The sequence below is a fragment of the Heteronotia binoei genome, chromosome 12 (genome assembly GCF_032191835.1).
Source record: "Heteronotia binoei isolate CCM8104 ecotype False Entrance Well chromosome 12, APGP_CSIRO_Hbin_v1, whole genome shotgun sequence".
In the NCBI taxonomy this organism is placed as follows: Eukaryota; Metazoa; Chordata; class Lepidosauria; order Squamata; family Gekkonidae; genus Heteronotia; species Heteronotia binoei.
Genome location: NC_083234.1, coordinates 73,870,623 through 73,892,213, shown reverse-complemented (window position 1 = coordinate 73,892,213; position 21,591 = coordinate 73,870,623). Strand labels below are relative to the sequence as shown.

Sequence of the window (21,591 nt, the reverse complement as noted above, 5' to 3'; positions counted from 1 at the left end):
CTTCCTCATCTATTTGCTTTCCTCCCTCGTGTCTTTCAAACATCTGATGTTCATTTCTTTCAGCTTTCAAACATCTGATGTTTATTTTACGTGGCTCTTAAGTTAAGCAAGTTTGGCCACCTCTGGTTTAGCTTCTAAGGAGAGTTCAGGCTTGATTTGATCTAGAGACCCTGCTTGTTTGTCTTTTGGGCAGTCCACAGTATCTGTAAAACTCTTCTTCAGCATCATGCTTCAAATGCACCAGTTTTCTTCCTGTCAGTTTTCTTCATTGTCCAGCTTTCAAATTCACACCCGTACATAGTAATGGGGACTACTATGATATGCATTAACTTGATCTTGGTCACCAGCGACACTTCTCTACGCTTGAGAATCTTTTGTGGCTCCTACATGGCTGCCCTTTTTAGACTCCATCTGATTTCTTGGCTGCTGTCTCCATTTTGGTTGATGACAGAGCCAAGGAATAGAAACTCTTAAACCATTTCAATTTCTTCATCATCAACCTCAATTCTCCAGCAGTCATTAATTTTGTCTTACTGATGTGCTTTGGCACTTTCTGCTTTAACCTTCAGCAGAAGTTGTTTCAAGTCTCCCTGTTTTCTACTAGAAATATGGTCTCATAAGCCTATCTCAAATTGTTAAATGTTCCTTCCACCTATTTTCACTCCCATGTAAATCAAATGCAGCTTTCCTTATGTTAAGTTCTGCCTATAGGTTTTTTTTGTTAAAACAATTTTATTTGGTAACATATGGTAACAAATTATATTTCTTGCATCATTAATAACTTCTTTTATCTATCCCATATATTACTTTCTACCCACCTCTCCCCCCGTTACTTAAGAACATAAGAGAAGCCATGTTGGATCAGGCCAATGGCCCATCCAGTCCAACACTCTGTGTCACACAGTGGCAAAAAATTTTATACATACACACACACTGTGGCTAATAGCCACTGATGGACCTCTGCTCCATATAATGATGGACCTCTGCTCCATACTTGACCCCCGCCAGTGTTATTTACTTAAAATTCTAATATTTAAAGGTACCCTTAACTAATAAAAACAAAAATTAATATTCTTCTTTTTTCTAAAACTTAATCATTATCAAAAATTATCCAATGTCCTTTTATTTTCCACTCTTTTTCTACATATCTTCTGAACTTTTTCCACTCCATCTTAAAAACTTCTAAATTATAGTCTCTTAAGATTCTTGTTAATTTGTCTATTTCACTCCATGTCATAACTTTTACAATCCAATCCCATTTCTCTGGTATTTTTTCTTGCTTTCACAACTGCGCATATAATGTCTTAGCAGCTGAAAGCAAGTACCAAATTATAGTTCTGTCTTCTTTTGGAAATTTTTCCATTTGTAATCCCAACAGAAAAGTCTCTGCAACTTTCTTAAATTCATATCCCAAGATCTTAGAAATTTCTTGTTGAATCATCTGCCAATACTTTTTTGCTCTTTCACAAGTCCACCACATATGGTAGAAAGAACCTTCATGTTTTTTACATTTCCAACATCTATCTGGCATCTTGTTGTTCATCTTTGCCAATTTTTTAGGCGTCATATACCATCTATACATCATTTTAAAACAGTTCTTTTTAATTCTATGACATGTCGAAAGCTTCATAGAATTCTTCCACAAGTATTCCCAAGTTTCCATCTGTATTTCTTTATTTACATTAATTGCCCATTTAATCATTTGAGATTTCACTACTTCATCCTCCGTAGACCATTTAAAAAGTAATAATTTGTAATCCATCATGGTGCAAATTCTTTATGTTCTTCATAAAATCTACGCAGTTCCTGTGTATTTGTAATTGTGGTTCTTTTCCCCTGAAGTTCAAAGCTCAAACCTTCAGGTATTATCCATCTAAACCTCATTTCATTGTCCTGTAATTTTTCTGTCCGCTTTTTATATGTTCTATCATTTATCACTTGCCTTGGCAACTCCTTCATAATTCTTACTCTGCTGCCTCCTACTATCAATGTCTTTTCAAAGTTTTTGTTCATGATTTTTCCCACCATTTCTTTTGTTATGTATCTTATGACAACATCTCTTGGTAATATTTTTTTTTTGCATAGAGCGAGTTCACGCTATACATATAATCATACATATTTTTAGCCTCTTCAGGATCTTCCTCTAAAAATTCTGCAATTATTTTTATTATATATTCTTTCAAGTCACCATCTTCCTTTTCAGGTACTCCTCTCAGATGTATCTGAGTCTCCATCAGTTTGCAGTCATGGATTGTCACTTTTTCTTGTATTTTCAACAAGGTGGAATCATGTACTTTCATTCTCCCTTCTACCTCCTGCACTTTCTTAGATGTTTCCTCTTTCTGAGATCTTCCATTATCTTTTTAAATCTCTTCTATAATTTCTTTTTTAGATGCAGTTATCTCTTTCATGCCTTTCATCATTCAGGCCTCCATTGCCTCTAATTGATCCTGCATTTTCTCCAATGAAGTAGCCCTTGTATGGGTTTGCTTGTGTTCTGACATTTAAAAACACTGAAAATTTTGATCTCACCAATTACAAATTTGACTATCAAGTTCAAAAGATTAGAGCTTGCTTTTTACAACAAGCCTAATTTCGCCGTCCTAAGAGCTTCCCAGACCGAGATATTAATTTTTTTTTAATTTTTAAATCCTTCAAAATGGCGGGCGCAACTTTTTGCTTTTCTTTATAATTTTTTTCTTTTTTTCTTTTAAAGGCTTCTAAAGTCCTTTATAAACAATGTATCCAGTAGTATTTATCTTCTTATCATAACCTCAATTATTTCCAACAATTTTTAATGTCCTGAACCCTTTAAAAATATTACTTTAATTTTAACCTTCTTGCAATGGCTGCCGATGTTTCTCTATGGTATTATAGTCCTAGAGTAGGCTTTTCATCTGTTACTTCCTGCTTTACTTGCCACCAAATCTCGTTTTCACTGGTAAAGAGATCTCACGATACTTGACGTACTTCCTGTGTTGATTATATCTGCTGCAGGTCTGTGACGATGGTGCTGTGTTTTCAAAATCGCAAGTAGACCAAACAATAAATTCCTTCCCACTTTTTAGCACTGTCCTTTAAATTTACAAAATCCAAATTTCACCTCTTCCTCCCTTCTTCTTCCAAGCTTTCTAGATTTCCATTTCCCACCTTCTGAATTTATTCTGTTTAACTGTAAATAGTCCCGGAATGAAAGATAGTAATCTGTACCTTTTCTGCCAATTATCCAGATTCACACCAGTCTTGTGTAGCTTTAGATGTTTAGCAATGTCCAAGAAGGTTAGGATTCTGTCGAGCTTATGTCAAATAAAAGACTCTGCAAACTTCTGCAGATGATGAAAATGCAACTCTTCTCTGGAGACCCCTCAAAGCCTCAAAGGAGCCCCCCCCCCCAGGACTCCCTTTTAGCCAAGGTAAATCTCCTCAAAGTTTTCTGTGCATATCTTGGACTAATCTAACTGAGAAAAGTAGGCAGTAGGCATTAATTTGCCTTCCACTACCCCGAACAGAAGTTCCAGCCTGCTCCCGTTATGAGAAGCTGCTCAGCTCGGCATTTTCCTCCCCCAGAAGTCTACGTTCTGCATATAGGTTGAAGGGATAGGGGGATGAAATACATCCTTGTCCAACACCTTTGCCAGTTGGCAATCATTCTGTTTCTCCATATTGTGTCCTAACAGTGTCCTCTTGCCCAAACTACAGATTGTGTATCAAAGCAGTCTGATGCTGTGGCACCCCCATTTCTTTTAGAACTAACCACAGCTTTACACATTCCACATAGTTAAAAGCTTTGCTGTAATCTATGAAACAAGCTGATTTTCTTCTGAAATTCTCTCACATGCTCCAGTAAGCAATGCAGATTTGCCATATGATCTCTAGCACCTGTTCATTTTCTGAATCCATCTTGGACATCTGCATTTCTCAGTCCATCTATGGTAACCGTCGTTGCTGTAAGATTTTGAGTGTCACTTTACTTGCATGAGAAATGAATGCAGTGGTCTGATTGTTGCTGTAGTCTTTGACGTCTCCCTTTTTTGGGAACTGGGTGATAAATTGAGCGTTTCCAGTCTGTGGGCTATTGTTTTATTTTCCATAGTTGTCAGCACAATCTTCTTAAGATTTTTATGAACTCCATTTCTGTGGCTTGGAATGGCTCTGTTGATATCTATTTACTATGACTGTTAAAAAAGGTAAAGGTAGTCCCCTGTGCAAGCACCAGTCGTTTCCAACTCTGGGGTGATATTGCATCACGATGTTTTCACGACAGACTTTTCACGGGGTGGTTTGCCATTGCCTTCCCCAGTCATCTACCCTTTCCCCCCAGCAAGCTGGGTACTCATTTACCGACCTCAGAAGGATGGAAGGCTGAGTGAACCTTGAGCTGACTACTTGAACTCAGCTTGATTCCGCCGGGATCGAACTCAGGTTGTGAGCAGAGCTTGGACTGCAATATTGCAGCTTACCACTCTGTGCTACAGGGCTCTTTACTGTGACGGTTGACTGGGAAGTAAATGTCACAAAACAGGGTTCCTCCATCCCCAATGAGTGTGAAGAATTGTATCTGCATTGGTATCAAGGGGAAATCTGAGTTTGTTTCACTATTAAAATCCAAAATACTTGAAAGAGTGTATTTTATGAATTTTACAGCTGAGGCGCAGGAAGCCCCTTACTATTTAAGCAAAACAAAAATGTAGGGAAATAATTTTGCATATCGCTTAAACATAAAGGACTATGGTGTAGTGGATGAGAAACGAAGGGCTTCAATCACACACATTAAAAATGCACTTTCAGTTCACTTTCCTCCTGGATTTTGCCAGCTCACACAGTAAAATCCAGTTGAGAAGTAGACCAAAAGTGCATTATTTAGTGTGTGTGATCGCAGCCTAAAAGCCACGATCCTGGAAGTCTCCAGTTCAAATGTCACCTCTGCCGTGAATTCACCCCATGGCCTTTGTCAAGCCACTCCTCTCAACCTCCCATGTGCACTGCATAGGTACTGGCCTCCCTTACAGGGCTGTTGTGCAGAAGTGATGTACATGAAGCACTCTGAACACTGAAGGCCCTATATGAATTTTATTTTTTCTTTAGTATACGCAGGGCTTTTTTTGAGCAGAGACACAGCTGGATGTCAGTGGGTTTGGCAAATGAGTTCCTGCTGGGCTTTTTCCTAAAAAAAAAGAGCCCTGTGAAACAATGGTGCCATCAGGGGGTGTGGCCTAATATGCCATTATTTGTACAAAAAAAGCCCTGTGTATGTGGAATATTTCATAAGAGACCTGAACAGGAAATGATCCATTGAAGAATTCCTGGATTTTCCAGTTAAACCTGGATTTTCCGGGTGGCTCATGAACCGTACCGTGGGAGGGGGGAGGGACCATCTAATTAAACTGATTACGTTCTTAGAAGTGAAGCCTTACTGACAAGAGCTTGCATGTTCCCCAGAGTCCCATCTGCCTGCATTCAGTTCCAGGAAAATCAAGGTTTTTAGTTTGGGGCAGGGGTGGCCAAACTTGCTTAACAGAAGAGCCACATAGAATAAATGTCAGATGTCTGAGAGCCTCAAGACATGAATGTCAGATGTCTGAGAGCTGGAAGGAAGGAAAGGAAGGAAGGAGGATTGGGGAATAGAGATGTGGAAAGAAAGCAACTTTAACTTAAAAATGTGTTCTCCAAGCTGCTGGCTGGCTTGGCTAGGAGAAGTGATTTAAAGAGACAAATGCCTTCTCCAAGCCAGCCAATGGGGTGGCGGGGGCTTCAAGAGCCACACAATATGTGTGAAAGAGCCACATTTGGTTCCTGAGCCACAGTTTGGCCAGCTCTGGTTTGGGGTATGTTTTTCCCAATTGAATGAATGTTATGGTAACCTAGTAGCCCAGTCCTGTTCACGTTAATGCTAAGCTGGTCAAGTAGGCGTGCTCCCCACTCAGCAGGCAAGCTCACTGGTTGATTTTGAGCCAATAACTCTTGGAAGGAAGGGCGGGCTAAAAATACAAGGGGGCAGGTGCCCAGCTGAACTTTGCAGCCTCATCCCGGCTGAAAACGGATTGCGCGTCTGAAACCTGCCCATCCGCGCGTTTTGCAACTTGGAAGGAAATTCCACTAGGCTCGATCTTCTGCATAACTGTTGGCATAGCTAGCACCTATTGATTTTATATTAATTCGGGAGAGCACGATTGCATTATATGGGGCAAACTCTCAAAGGGTTTGGATACAGCTTCCCCTCCCCCAAATCCGACTCCAGGCTTGCCTTTTAGTGCGCTTACTGGGGCTTTGTGTTGTATGGCATTTGCAAGCCTTCGTTTGCACACTTGAGGCGGCTTATGTAGCAGCCTTCTAAATGGCTGAAGTGACACGCTATCGTGCATGGATTTTGAGCTGGCACTAGATGGCGCTCTCCTACCCTCTGGCTGGGGCGACTCTAGTTTTTCTCGCCCGGGCTTGGAATAGTAACAAGGAGTTTGCTTTGGGAACCGACGGGAGGTTCATGCAAGTTTAAAACTCATGTCTCCATCCATCTGATTTCTTGGCTTTAGGAAGAAGATGGTCTTCTTGCCGAGAAAGGTTCAGAAAGTCCTGCCTTGGGTAATAAACTACAGAAAGGTTCTTGGTTCCTGTTTGGTGACAGGCAAGTGACTTTGTTTCTCTCCCCTCCCCCCGCCGTGTATTTTTTAAAAGTTTCTTTCCCTCCCCCCCCCCCCCCAAGTGTTTATCCAGCTTGCATAGGGTTGCCAAGTCCAATTCAAAAAATATCTGGGGACTTTGGGGGTGGAGCCAGGAGACATTGGGGGTGGAGCCAGGAGCAAGGGCGCGACGAGCATAATTGAACACCGAAGGGACCGCACACCTTTTTATATGCCTTCCTTCCATAGGAAATAATGAAGGATAGAGGCACCTTCTTTGGGGGGGGGGGTCATAGAATTGGACCCCCTGGGCCTATCCTTTTGAAACTTGGTGGGTATTTTGTGGAGGGGCACTGGATGGTATACTGCAAATTTGGTGCCTCTACCTCAAAACACAGCCTCCCCAGAGCCCCAGATACCCATGGATCAGTTCTCCATTATTTCCAATGGGGATAAGTCTCCATAGGGAATAATACAGTTCCAACATCCCAGCAGACATTTCCCTCCCCTCCCCCTGCTTTCTGATGACCCTGAAGCGGGGGGGAGGGCCTCCAAACTGGGGGATCCCCTGCCCCCTCCTGGGGATTGGCAACCCTAAGCTTGCAGAGCTGGAAAAAGTAAAGAGAAAGTGGAGAGGAGGGCAACCAAGATAAGAAAGGGCTTGGAGCATCTTCCCTATGAGGAAAGGAAGACGAAAAAGAATAAGAAATTGGATTTTCCCCCCGCTCTTTATATCTCACCCTTCTTCTTCTCAGAGTGGTCACAATCTCCTTTTACCTCCCTTCCCCCAACAGACACCCTGTGAGGTGGGTGGGATTGAGAGAGCTCTTACAGCAGCTGCCCTTTCAAGGACAACCTCTGCCAGAGCTATGGCTGACCCAAGGCCATTCCAGCAGCTGGAAGTGGAGGAGTGGGGAATCAAACCCAGTTCTCCCAGATAAGAGTCCACGCACTTAGCTACTACACCAAACTGGCTCTTAAGACTGGGACTTATCCATTGAGAAAAGAGACGACTAAGGGGGACACGATAAACATTTATAAAATTATGCGTGGTAATGGAGAGAGCTGACAAAGAGATTTTTTTCTTCCTTCTTCCGAAATACTAGAACTGGAGGGCATCCAGTGAAGCTGATGGGCGGTAAGTTCAGGACAGATGAAAGGAAATATTACTTTACACAGAGTGATTAAAAAGTGGAATTTGGTGCCAGAGGATGTAGTGATGGTTACAGGCAGGCCTCGTTTTGGGCAGGAGCTCACAGGAGTGGAGCTCCGGAACTTCTAAATTTTATTGTGCTCTTTCTTGCTTACCCCTCCTCCCTCCCCGCCCCCCCAAAAAATTACTTGCTTCTGGGCTCCATTGTTCAACTCCCCTGTGAGAATTTTGCTTAATTCCAAAATTTGAGAAGCTTTCTAATGTTTTTTCCCCACCAAAAATGAGAAAATAACCAAAACATATGAAGCAGACAGATGGAAATCTTCATCATGCCACTGCGACCACATAGGAGAAAGTGATTTATAAAGTATGATGGGAGTAAGGTTTTGTGAGAATAATCATAATTCAAGAAGTATTCTTGAATCATAATTCAAGATAGACAGAGTTGACATAATTTAGTGCACCTTCCAGTGAGGTCGGGTGTGTGGCAGATGCGAATGAGTTGTGTTAATGAGCTGCAGCGCCTGTTTTTCTACAAAATGACCCCAGGACAGGCAGAGGCAGCTTCAAAAAGGGACTAGAGCAGGCGTGTCAAACATGCAGCCGCGGGGGCTGAATCAGGCCCCCAGAGGGCTCCTATCAGCCCATTGAGCAACTGGCTCTTGTCTGCTTCCTTCTCCCTCTCTCTTGCTTCCTTCTGCATCACAGCTTGCTTTTCTGTATTATTCTTACCTCTCTCTCCCTCTCTCATTTCTCTGTTGTTGTTGCTATTATTATTCCTGTTGTTACTATTAATTGTTGTTATTTATTATTATTATTATTATTTTAAAGGAATTTGGGATGATGTCAGATAGTACTTCCATGTTTATATTTGAATAGTATTACAAAAACCTTACCTTGGGTAGTGCTCATAGATACATGAAGTAGACGCTTACTCTTGACAATATTGTTATATTGCGTTCTCTGGTCATATTGCATAAAAGTCATGCTTCTATGCTCAGTATTTTCTACTGGATGTTGCTTAAATAGTTCTTCATATGTCTGTTCTGTAATGTTAATAGAGCTAATAATAAAGTATTTGAAAAGTTAAAAAAAAGTGATTGTTGTAACCAATGTTCCCTCTAAGCTGCACAGCCTTGTGAGCAAAAATTCTATTTTGTGAGCTACTGGCATTAAAGTAGTGTGCTACTGCACAAATTTGTGTGTTCTGGGGTCATCTTTCCTGAGCTAAGACAAAAATATGTGAGCTGGAGGCTAAAAAATCTGTGAGCTAGTTTACACTAACTCAGCTTAGAGGGAACACTGGTTGTAAAACGGAGTTGTTCACACTGGTGACAGGTGACTGTTGACAGGGTGACTACTGACATTTGTGAAAGGTGCAAAAGAAGTTTCTGTGGAACCAAAACATTCTCTTTCTCTGTGCTGCTAACCTTTTTACCCCTTTGGGGTGTTTTTTCCCCCTCAGGCAGGAGATGCCAGCTGTGCCACACGGGCCAGGCTTCGGCTGCTGACAGCCCTGTGAGAGAGGAAGCCTCTTACCCCCTATATCCAGGCCACATCCCGACCAGCCCTCTGCAGAAAGCCCTGCTGACCGTTGGCTCAGCGTTTATGGCGCTCTACGATCCTTACCGGCACGGTGAGCCGTTGCTTTGTGGAAGCTGAATAGAAGCACTTAGCCCTGGTGTTGGAGGGGAACCTCCATACTGAGAGGTGGTCAGCCTCTGAATCCTGGTACCATGGAGGAGGCAACATCAGGGAAAGGTCTCGGCCTCTGTGCCCTATGGTTTGCCCTCCAGAGGAACTGTTTGGCGCCTGTGGGGTTTTTTGTTAAAATAAATTTTATTTACTAAATTATTTTAAAAATTACAATTTACAGACAACGGCAAGGAAAGTGAAAAATCAACAAAAAAAACACATATTTAAAACTATAAACTATCCTATAACACTATATTCACAGCTAAACTGTTATCCTTCTTACAAATCAGTTTCTTCCAAGCAAATTCATCTCATATACGTAGTTATCTCGGGGAACTGGGAATTTACAATTGTTACTATTAGCCACCATGTGTGTGTGTGTGTGTGCGTATATACACATAAATTTTTTGCCACTGTGTGACACAGAGTGTTGGACTGGATGGCCATTGGCCTGATCCAACATGGCTTCTCTTATGTTCTTATGTGACACAGAGTGCTGGACTGGAGGGGCCGTTGGCCTGATTCAACATGGCTCCTCTTATGTTCTTATGTGACACAGAGTGCTGGACTGGAGGGGCCGTTGGCCTGATCCAACATGGCTTCTCTTATGTGACACAGAGTGTTGGACTGGAGGGGCCGTTGGCCTGATCCAACATGGCTTCTCTTATGTTCTTATGTGACACAGAGTGTTGGACTGGAGGGGCCGTTGGCCTGATCCAACATGGCTTCTCTTATGTTCTTATGTGACACAGAGTGTTGGACTGGAAGGGCCGTTGGCCTGATCCAACATGGCTTCTCTTATGTTCTTATGTGACACAGAGTGTTGGACTGGAGGGGCCACTGGCCTGATCCAACATGGCTTCTCTTATGTTCTTATGTGACACAGAGTGTTGGACTGGAGGGGCCATTGGCCTGACCCAACATGGCTTCTCTTATGTGACACAGAGTGTTGGACTGGATGGGCCATTGGCCTGATCTAACATGGCTTCTCTTATGTTCTTCTTACATAATAAGACCTATTTCATCTCCTCTCAATGTGAATATTCTAAACATTTAAAAATACAAAAAAATCTCTATAACCTTCATTTTCTGGCAGGATCTCTCTTTCAGTCAGATAAGTGAGTATTGGATACCATAAATCTAAGAATTTCTGATACTGATTACTTATATGATCCCCTTCTTGCTTAGCTGCTATATATTACAAAATAATACCACAATTTTCGATACCACAAATCCCTATTTGGTAGATGTTCTGATGTCCAATGTAAGGCTAACACTAGTCAAGCAATGGCAATCAATAAAGAAATTATTTCTTTCTTATCCTTTGGGATCTCTTTATCTATAAGCTCTATTAAAATTACTTCAGGCTTCAGTTGGCCCCTGTGTTGAGACAGGATGGTGTGTTGTCTAAAATGCAAAGGAGTTCCTGTTACAAAAAAAAAAAAAGCCCTGAGGTTAATAGTTTCGGCCTGCTACCACACACCCCTGATGTAGCCAGTCCTCCTGGAGCTCACAGTTGGCCCTGTACTAAGAGCCCTGTAAGCTCCAGGAGGATTGGCTCCATCAGGGGTGTGTGGCCTAAGATGCAAAGGAGTTCCTGCTACAAAAAAACCCTTGATTTACCTCCATCCTGTGTGTAGTAGTTAGGATGTTGGAATAGGTTCTGGGAGATCCAAGTCGGAATGCCAGCTCCGCTATGGAAACTTGCTGGGTTATCTTGGGCCAGTTGCACTTTCTCAGCCTCACCTACCTCATAGGGTTGTTGTGAGGGTTAAACGAAGGAGAGGAGGACAACGTAAGGAGGAGAATGCAAGCTGCTTTGGGACCCACTGGAGAGAGGTGGGATCTAAATAAAGCACATAGTCAGCTGATTCTCCCCAACTCCACTTGTCCTCGACTATTTTTAGTTGCTCTTAGTATTTTAATTGCATTTCCTGGAGAGCTGCTTCCGGCCGGAGTGCTACTTGAGAGGCATTATAGTTCATGCTTGCTCTTACAAAGTCCCAGGCTCACTCCCTGAAAGCTGCAGTTAAAAGATCTCGGAGCAGCAAGGCTTCCTGTTCAGAGAGCCTTTCTCCACCCGAGACCATGGAGAGCTTCTGCCAGTCAGAGTGGCTGGTCTCAAGCAACATGGACCAGCGGTCTGGTTCATATGAACATACGAAGCTGCCTTCTACTGAATTGATATTGATATTGGATTTATATCCCGCCCTCCACTCCGAAGAGTCTCGGAGCGGCTCACAATCTCCTTTACCTTCCTCCCCCACAACAGACACCCTGTGAGGTGGGTGGGGCTGGAGAGGGCTCTCACAGCAGCTGCCCTTTCAAGGACAACCCCTGCCAGAGCTATGGCTGACCCAAGGCCATGCCAGCAGGTGCAAGTGGAGGAGTGGGGAATCAAACCCGGTTCTCCCAGATAAGAGACCGCACACTTAACCACTACACCAAGCTGGCTCTCTTTATCTATAAGCTGTATTAATGAATCAGACCCTCGGTCCATCAGCGTCAGCATTGTCTACTCTGGGGGTCCCCAACCCCTGGGCCGTGGACCGGTACTGGGCCGTGGCCTGTTAGCAACTGGGCCGTGAATTGTATAATTTTTCCATTGAAGACGACAACGACACTGGATTTATATCCTACCCTCCACTCTGAATCTCAAAGTTTCAGAGTGGCTCACAATCTCCTTTACCTTCCTTCCCCACAACGGACACCCTGTGAGGTGGGTGGGGCTGAGAGGGCTCTCACAGAAGCTGCTCTTTCAAGGACAAGCTCTGCCACAGCTATGGCTGACCCAAGGCCATTCCAGCAGCTGCACGTGGAGGAGTGGGGAATCAAACCCAGATAAGAGCCCGCACAATTAACCACCACACCAAACTAATAGAAATAAAGTGCACAGTTGTATCATCCTGAAACCATCACCCCCCTCCCCTGGTCCGTGGAAAAATTGTCTTCCACAAAACCCGTCCCTGGTGCTAAAAAAGGTTGGGGACCACTGGTCTACTCAGACTGGCAGCAGCTCTCCAGGGTCTCAAGCTGAGGTTTTTTCACCCCAATTTGCCTGGACCCTTTTTAGTTGGAGATGCCGGGGATTGAACCTGGGACCGTCTGCTTACCAAGCAGATGCTCTACCATTGAGCCACCATCCCTCCCCAACAAATCAGATAAATCAATCTGTCTGGCTGCCTGATACTGAGTCAGACCCTGGGTCCATCAAAGTCAGTGTTATCTACTCAAACTGGCAACGGCTCTCCAGGGTCTCAAGCTGAGGTTTTTCACCTCGATTTGCCTGGACCCTTTTTAGTTGGAGATGCCGGGGATTGAACCTGGGACCTTCTGCTTACCAAGCAGATGTTCTACCACTGAGCCACCGTCCCTCTCCAGATATAAAGGCACTCCATATGTTCCTCTCTGTCAGGCCTTTTTTTGTAGCAGGGACTCCTTTGCATATTAGGCGGCACCCCCCTGCTGTAGCCAATCCTCCAAGAGCTTACTAAGAGCCCTGAAAGCTCTTGGAGGATTGGCTACAACAAGGGTGTGGGGCCTAATATGCAAAGGAGTTCCTGATACAAAAAACTGCCCTGCTCTCTGTAATGTCGAAGCCTGGTTCGTTTCTGGCAGAGAATTGTGGATCGACCGGCATTTCTATAGCGCTGCTTTGGTTTACAGTTGCATTCTGAAACAAGCTCCTAGGGTGGAGACAGGTTCAGACTGCCTCATTTCTGCCCCTTGGGGGTGACCTGGCCTTTTAATTTGTCGGAACACTTCCCGCTGGGGCTGGCTGCCACCCTGGAAGGTAGCCAGGAACGAGTTGAGCGTTTGCAGGTACAGCTGCAGAATCTGCTTGGCTCGAACTCAGGCCCCTGCAGTTATGCCAGTAGAGGCTGCTTTTGGACTCGTTGTTTCCACTGCCCGGGGTCGAACTGAGTAGTCTCTCTGGCACTGCCAGTTTCTCAGGAACCACTCGGTTCTTTTTTTTTCTTTTTTTTAAATTTAAAGGGTTTTTATTAGAAAAGGAATTAACACACAAAAAGTGAAAACACATTGACACACAAAAAATGGACATAAAACAAGCACAAATACCATCAACATTATCAAAAATACAAACACAAAACAGTCAAGAACACATCAATGCGCAATACATTGAAAAAAAACAGAGCATTCATGACACTTCAGTGCGCAGTACATTCAAAACACAATAATAAATCTAACAACTATACAACCACCCACTCAAGCACACTAGGAGATGGAGAGGGTTTAAAAAACAAAGGGAAAGTATTGTTACTCCATGCCAAAACCTTTACTTTTAACCCATTTATAAATAGGGTCCCATTCCTCCTGACATTTTTGGACATTACCATCTCTTAATCTTGTGGACATTAAATCAGATTCTGCGGCGTCCAACAGCTTGTTAATAAATTCATCTCTATTAGGAATTCTGTCAATCTTCCAATACTTGGCATAAAGTATTCTGGCGATAGTAACTATGTACAGTAGCAGTTTCAGTTTTATCATAGGAAAGTTTTGTCTACAAATGTTCAGGAGATACAACTCTGGCACATGGTTAATATGTATATTCAAGATTTTTTGAATCCATATATTAACTTGGGTCCAGTATTTTCTTGCATCTTTACATTGCCACCAAATGTGAAACAACGACCCTTTAGCTTCACGACACTTCCAGCATTTGTTTGAATATGTGGGATAGATTTTAGCCAGTCTGTCTGGTGTAAGGTACCGAACCACTCGGTTCTTCTTGGTAACTTTTTGTATCCGTTTTCCATATCTATGTTCTCTATTGTGTTTGTATATTAACATAATCCTTTTGTATGCTTATGACCTGTTGGTCTCTAAGCATTAATAACCAAGACTGGGTCTTCTTGTGGCAGGGCTGCCCTCAGAAATCTTCTGCAGCTGTGGCCCAGGCAAGTCTGATCTCATCAGGTCTCGGAAGCTAAGCAGGGTCAACCCTGGCAAGTACTTGGATGGGAGACCTCCAAGGAATACCAGGCCAGGAGACAGAGGCAGGCAATAGAAGGCACCTCTCTGAATGTCCAAGCCCCACTTGGGTTGCCAGAAGTCAACCATAACTTCCACACATGTGCGCGCGCACACACACACACACACACACACACAAAATACACACACAAAAATCTTATACAGCACAGAGACTGTTCTCTACCCTATGCTATTTATTAAAAACATAAGAGAAACCATGTTGGATCAGGCCAGTGGGCCATCCAGTGCAACACGCTGTGTCACACAGTGACCCAAATGCAGGTGCCATTGGGAGGTCCACCAGTGGGGCCAGAAACTCCACTGTTACCCCATCCCCCCAGCATCAAGAATGCAGAGCATCACTGCCCCAGACATAAGAACATACAAGAAACCATGTTGAATCAGGCCAATGGCCCATCCAGTGCAACACTCTGTGTCACACAGTGGCCAAAACCCAGATGCCATCAGGAGGTTCCCCATCGGGGCCAAAACTCCTGAAGCCCTTCCACTGTTGCTCCCTCTGCCAAGAATACAGAGCCTCTGTCAAGCATGCATATTTCTAAGTGCCATGATGGTTTCTTAGACAGAGAATAAGCCTCTAGTATTCACAGCCCCCCTCCTCCTTACTACGTTTGGGCAAGCAGTAAATCTATCTAGCCCAAGGATGTTTACGCTACAGCCTGGCCAGTTAAGCTGTGAGATGCCTCTCCCCCAGATTCACACAGACAGTTCTTTTCAGACCTCGGAGAAGTGTGAGAAAGGGAGATGTTATTAATAACCTACATTCCTTAGTACTAGAAGAGATACTGTGTAGTAACCTTTGAACCCGTGACTCAAATTGCATCTGCATACTATCCTTTGAAGTAATCCTGTATAGTAACTATGTAATCATGTGCACGTCATTACTTCCAAGGCCTGTGTCCTTGTTAAAGCTTCTGAGTTCCTACAATAAAGCAACTTTTGATTTAACAACAAAAGACTATTTATTAAGAAATATCAATGCTTGACAGCCTCACTGTCCCAGACAGAGCGTTTCCTCTATACCTTGTGATGAATAAGTACTCATAGACCTCTGCTCTGTAATAACATATTCTTCCATAGCTGAGCTTAGAACAATGTTGTAGGTACGAGAATGAGCTGCAACCCTTGTACATTGCCAAATCAGATTTCCCCTCAGCCAGAAAGTTTACTGGCTAGGCTTATACAAGTTCCTCTGTCCTAGCTCCGCCCTCTCCACCAGTTTGGTGTAGTGGCTAAGTGCGCAGACTCTTATCTGGAGAACCAGGTTTGATTCCCCACTCCTCCACTTGCAGCTGCTGGAATGGCCTTGGGTCAGCCATAGCTCTCGCAGAGCTTGTCCTTGAAAGGGCAGCTGCTGTGAGAGCCCTCTCAGCCCCACCCACCCCACAGGGTATCTGTTGTGGGGGAAGGAGATAAAGGAGATTGTAAGCTGCTCTTAGACTCTGATTCAGAGAGAAGGCGGGGTATAAATCTGCGGTCGTCTTCTTCTCTGACCTGCAGTTTGTGGATACTAAAACTGGTCTGCCTTACAAGGCTGTTGTAAGGGTTGCAAGGAGATGAATAACTGGATTGTTGGACAAATGCTTAGAAGTAGCCTCTCCAACAGCATAGAATTTTCTGCATGAAAATTCTGCGATGAGAGCAAATTTCAGAAACCCAGTCAAGGGTCAAACTGCCTTCTGGAACTGCACGCTGGTCTCTGAGGGACACAGAGTGGGTTTGTTCATGTGTCGTCCCATTTCTATCTCCCCCACATTCTCTCTCCATATTACTACCTTGTTGAGTCTGAAGCAGCATTGCTGCCTGTTGTGGACTTCCTTCTTATTTACTCTCTTTCTTCTTTGGTTCCCCTCTTTTTTTAGATATGGTGGCCGTTCTTGGGGAGACAACGGGCTGCCTTGCTCTGGAGAAGCTCCGAGAGAGGATGAGGAATGACCCGGAAGGACGTCAGATCCTACAGTGTGTTTGCCGTGTTTTTCTTAGCCTGTAGCCAGGGCAAGATACTGTTACAGCATTTGGTGCTATTTTGGGGACAGAACATCTGTTCGCAGCAAGGTCACGCATATGAACAAATTCCCTGTGGCCTGGCTCGAATTAGCCTTTTTATACTGGGGGAAGTTAAAGGCTGACAAGATGGTGACTTTTTAAAATTATGTATTTTTTTTCCTTTTCAATACATATCCTGTTAATTAATGAAGAGAGTTAACTGTCATCAGGGGAACCTGCCCTCCTGTGCTCTGAATGGGGAAGCGGTAACTCATGCAGAGACACAACGGGCAGCCCACTCTGAAAGCATTCTGAAGGAAAGACTTAAGCCAGGCTTACGCAGTGCAGAGGTGGGGCCAGATTAAGCTGACCTTCAAGAAGGCACAGCCAGGGCACCCAATCATACAGAGACACACTGAGTAGACTCCTCTGTCAGTGGTTGCTTTGTGCTCTTAGGATCTATTTATTTGATTGCTTTTAATTTTCACAGCCCCTTGTCAGTTCTGTAATGGGACATAACTTGGACATTACTGGTCTGGGTTAAGTAAGGGTTGTTCAACATGGCTGTCTTTTCTTGGAACTTGGGTGAATATTGCTAAAATACCAAATATAGGACATCCTTGAAGCAGCAAGATTTTCATAATGAAAATTAAAGGAAGGTCCAAGTGGGTCCGAAGCAGCAGAACAAAGTGGGAGTCCGGTGGCACCTTTAAGACCAACAAAGTTTTATTCCTAGGTATAAACTTTTGTGTGCAAGCATGAAATTTTTTTTTTAAATGATGTATCTGATAATTTTGCCAAAATGTGCTGGAAAAAGCTTAAGACTGCGGGTCAGCTATCATAATAGCAGGCAGGCCTCAGATTCAGCAGGAGCTCACAGGAGCACAGCTCCTGAACCTTTCTGACAGTTCCCCCTCTTCCTCCCCACCTACCTTGTCCATTGAATAGGAGGTGCAGCTGCATAACAATCCCTGGATTAGGAGAGCGAGCAGCCAGCCAGCCATCAGGGGCTTTGCCATGCCCCCAGCAGCCCTCATGAACCCCTGGAGAAGCCCACACCACCCTTTCTCCACTTCTTATGTGTTTGGGCAGCAGGTGGCTTGCTGGCCTTATGACGGGGGGCGGGGGGAGGCAGCCCAGGAAAGCCCCAGGCAAGCAAGGCCTGCTTGGGTGGCTGGATCTCTAGCCAGTCCAAGCAGGCCTCGTTCGCCTGGGGCTCTCCTTTCTTGCATCGAATTGCTTTTGGCTGGGGGGGGGGAGGTGGCATATGCTAATGATTATGCTACTGAACTCTGCCACCTATTTTTCTATAAAACGACCCCTGTTAGCAGGTATATTGCAAGAAACAGAAGTAGGCACAATCTTGCCAAAGTTACACACTTCTCAGCCTTGTTTGTTTCCATGAGGGATTTCAGCAGGCCTTTAAGTCTTACTGAAATCAACAGGAGGCCCATTTTAGCTGGAGTGTGCCAAGTATTTTCAAACTTCTGAAAGGTTGCCCCCTTCCTTAGAATCTAGGTATGTTTCAGTCTTTGGTTTCCTGTGCCTTTGCCACCTTGATTTCCCAGCACAAGCCAATTACGTTCTTCCTTCCTTCACAGAGAGCGGCCTCGGATACGTCTTTCTACACTAGATATTACTGGGCTTCGGGCACTTCCGGAAGGGACATTCGGCCGGGAATATGTTCGCTTTTTGGATGATAACGTAAGCTGAAGACATAGAGCGGGGTTTCCGGGAATGGTTTCTTCCAGCGTAATACTGGGATGTTAAGCCTGGAGAGGAGGCAGCTGAGAGGTGATCTGACCACCATCTTCAAGTACTTGAAGGGCTGTCATATAGAGCAGGGGTGGCCAACGGTAGCTCTCCAGATGTTTTTTTTTTGCCTACAACTTCCATCAGCCCCAGCCAGCATGGCCAGTGGCTGGGGCTGATGGGAGTTGTAGGCAAAAAACATCTGGAGAGCTACCGTTGGCCACCCCTGATATAGAGGATGGGGTGGAATTGTTTTCTGTGGCCCCAGAAGGTTGGACCAGAACCAGTGGGTTGAAATTAAATCAAAAGAGTTTCCGGCTCAACATCAGGAAGAACTTCCTGTCCGTTAGAGCGATTCCTCAGTGGAACAGGCTTCCTCGGGAGGTGGCGGACTCTCCTTCCTTGGAGGTTTATAAACAGAGGCTAGAGGGCCATCTGACAGCAATGAAAATCCTGTGAATTTAGGGGGAGGTGTTTGTGAGTTCGCTGCATTGTGGCCGGGGGTTGAACTAGATGACCCTGGAGGTTCCTTCCAACTCTATTCTACTAGGTCTCTCCATTTAAAAAAAAAACTTCTAGTATTCATGGGGATGAAAGGGGGGGGAGGACTTTGAAAATGCTACAAGTTTGGAAATGAGGGGAGAGGGAGACACCAGGATGAGGGAGCATTGGTCTTTAGTGGTTACCCGGAAGAATGTTTGCGTGCAAAGCTCCCAGTACCTTAGTGCAGCCTCGAACTTTTTGAAACTGCCAGTAGTGGTCAAGTGTGCAGACTGTTATCTGGGAGAACCGGCTTTGATTCCCCACTCCTCCACATGCAGCTGCTGGAATGGCCTTGGGTCAGCAATAGCTATCGTAGGAGTTGTCCTTGAAAGGGCAGCTTTTGGGAGAGCTCTCTCAGTCCCACCCAGCTCACAGGGTGTCTGTTGTGAGGGAAGAAGATAAAGGAGATTGTGAGCTGTTCTGAGACTCTGATTCATAGAGAAGGGCGGGGTATAAATCTTCAGTCGTCGTATTCTCTTGCACAAGTTTTTTCTAGTGTCTTGGTGGCTTTTGAAATATTTGCAACCTCTGTTTCAGGGCAGCTTCCAGCAACACATTGCAAAAAAATATATCCAAAATGTGTGTGGTCCTTTTCAGACAGCCTATCTATTCCCTGTTTAGTAACTGGTTACTAACGGGTTTTCCCTGTCATGCTTGTTCCCCCCTCCCTCACCTTCGCATCTTCCATCCCTGCAAATAGGCACCAGGTTTCCAGGTGTATCCAAGTCTCCCTGAATTATGGATGCCCGCCTCCAGGTGGGACCTGGGGATCACCTGGATTTGCAGCTCAGCTCCAGATTGCAGAGAGCAGTTCCCTTGGAGAAAAGGGATGCTTTGGAGGCTGGAAGAGACATTGGAAGCCAAAGCCTTGAACATACCCTGAACATACCTTGAACATGCTCTAAGGAAGAGGAGCCAGTTTGGCATAGTGGTTAAGTGTGTGGACTGTTATCTGGGAGAACCAGGTTTGATTCCCCACTCCTCCACTTGCACCTGCTGGAATGGCCTTGGGTCAGCCATAGCTCTTGCAGGAGTTGTCCTTGAAAGGGCAGTTTCTGTCAGAGCTCTCTCAGCCCCACCCACCTCACAGGGTGTCTGTTGTGGGAGGAGATGATATAGGAGATTGTAAGCCGCTCTGAGTCTCTGATTCAGAGAGAAGGGCGGGGTATAAATCTGCAGTCTTCTTTTTCTCTGTACGGCATTGCACCCCACTGAGGTCCTTGTCCTCCCCAGATCCATGAGTTCTCCAGCCTGGAGCTGGGAGTGTTTGGGAGAGTGTGTGTGAATGAGTATGAGCCAGCATAGTGTAGTGCAGAGGACCCCACCCCCCAGTCCGTGGACCGGTCCCAGTCCGTGGCCTGTTAGCAACGGGGCCATGGGTTGTATAATTATTTCATTATATATTACAACGTAGTGATAAGAAGACAACAACAGCATTGGATCTATATCCTGCCCTCCACTCCGAATTTCAGAATCTCAGAGCGGCTCACCATCTCCTTTACCTTCCTCCCCACAACAGACACCCTGTGAGGTGGGTGGGGCTGGGAGAGCTCTCCTAGAAGCTGCCCCTTCAAGGACAGCTCTGTGAGAGCTTTGGCGGACCCAAGACCATTCCAGCAGGTGCAAGCAGAGGAGTGGGGCATCAAACCCGGTTCTCCCAGATAAGAGTCCGCACACTTCACCACCACACCAAACGAATAGAAATAAAGTGCACGACTGTATCATCCCGAAACCATCCCCCCCACCGCCCCGATACATGGAAAAATTGCCTTCCACAAAACTGGTCCCTGGTGCCAAAAAGTTTAGGGACCACTGGGGTAGTGGTTAGTGTGTCCAACTAAGATCTGGTAGACCCAGGTTCGAGTTCCTGTTCTGCCATGGAAGCTTGCTTACTGACCCTGGGCCAGTGTTGTTCACTCAGTCTAACCCACCTCACAGGGTTGTTGTGAGGCTAAAATGGAGGGCAGGAGAACAACGTCAGCTGCTTTGGGCCCCTGTTAGGGAGACAGGTTGGGGAGAAAGGAAATGAATACACATGTTAGAACCCGCCTTTGTTCTGATTGGCAGAGGGTTTCTCCAGACACGAGGATGCCGACCAAGTTTGTAGATGATGAGGAGCTGGCCTACGTGGTCCAGCGGTACCGGGAAGTCCACGACCTGATGCACACGCTCCTTGGCATGCCTACCAACATGTTAGGTGAGTCTGGAGGGTTAGCGCTTAACTAGAAAGGGGAAAGATTTTCTGTAAGCAAGGTAAACGTAGTCCCCTGTGCAAGCACCAGTCGTTTCCGACTCTGGGGTGATGTCGCATCGCGACGTTTTCACGGCAGACTTTTTACGGGGCGGTTTGCCATCGCCTCCCCCAGTCGTCTGCGCTTCCCCCCCAGCCAGCTGGTGCTCATTTTACCGACCTCGGAAGGATGGAAGGCTGAGTCAACCTGGAGCTGGCTACCTGAACCCAGCTTCCATCGGGATTGAACTCAGTTCGTGAGCAGAGAGCTCAGACTGCAGTATTGCAGCTTACCACGGGGCTCTTATTTTCTGTAGGCAGAAGGGGACAAACCTTGAACTGGAGCCGCTGCCAGAGTAGTAGAATCATAGAATCAAAGAGTTGGAAGGGACCTCCAGGGTCATCAAGTCCAACCCCCTGCACAATGCAGGAAACCCACATATACCTCCCCCTAAATTCACATCCACTTGCCTGTCCTTGAATCGCTGATACATTGACAGTCACGTTGGGGGGCCCCCTTGTGGTCTGGCTGCTCCACTTCACCACAGAGCAACTTCGGCTGGGAAAAGACAGACAGCCTTTAAAAAGCCAAAGCGGGG

The 21,591-nt window shown here is 45.1% G+C and overlaps 1 protein-coding gene across 2 annotated transcripts in view; it reads left to right on the top strand.

Moving 5' to 3' along the window:
* The window catches only part of COQ4 (coenzyme Q4), a 32,840-nt gene that overhangs the window by 1,059 nt on the left and 10,190 nt on the right, over positions 1 to 21,591 (top strand). The window contains exons 1-6 of one of the 2 annotated variants that reach the window (XM_060250749.1): positions 5,912 to 6,120; positions 6,531 to 6,626; positions 9,240 to 9,406; positions 16,344 to 16,440; positions 18,069 to 18,171; positions 20,830 to 20,959. In XM_060250749.1, coding sequence (XP_060106732.1) covers positions 6,538 to 6,626; positions 9,240 to 9,406; positions 16,344 to 16,440; positions 18,069 to 18,171; positions 20,830 to 20,959 — 586 coding nt within the window. In that variant the 5' untranslated portion in view covers positions 5,912 to 6,120; positions 6,531 to 6,537. Of the gene's footprint in view, positions 1 to 5,911; positions 6,121 to 6,530; positions 6,627 to 9,239; positions 9,407 to 16,343; positions 16,441 to 18,068; positions 18,172 to 20,829; positions 20,960 to 21,591 lie in introns of those variants that run through there. The other variant, XM_060250748.1, reaches the window with a different exon arrangement.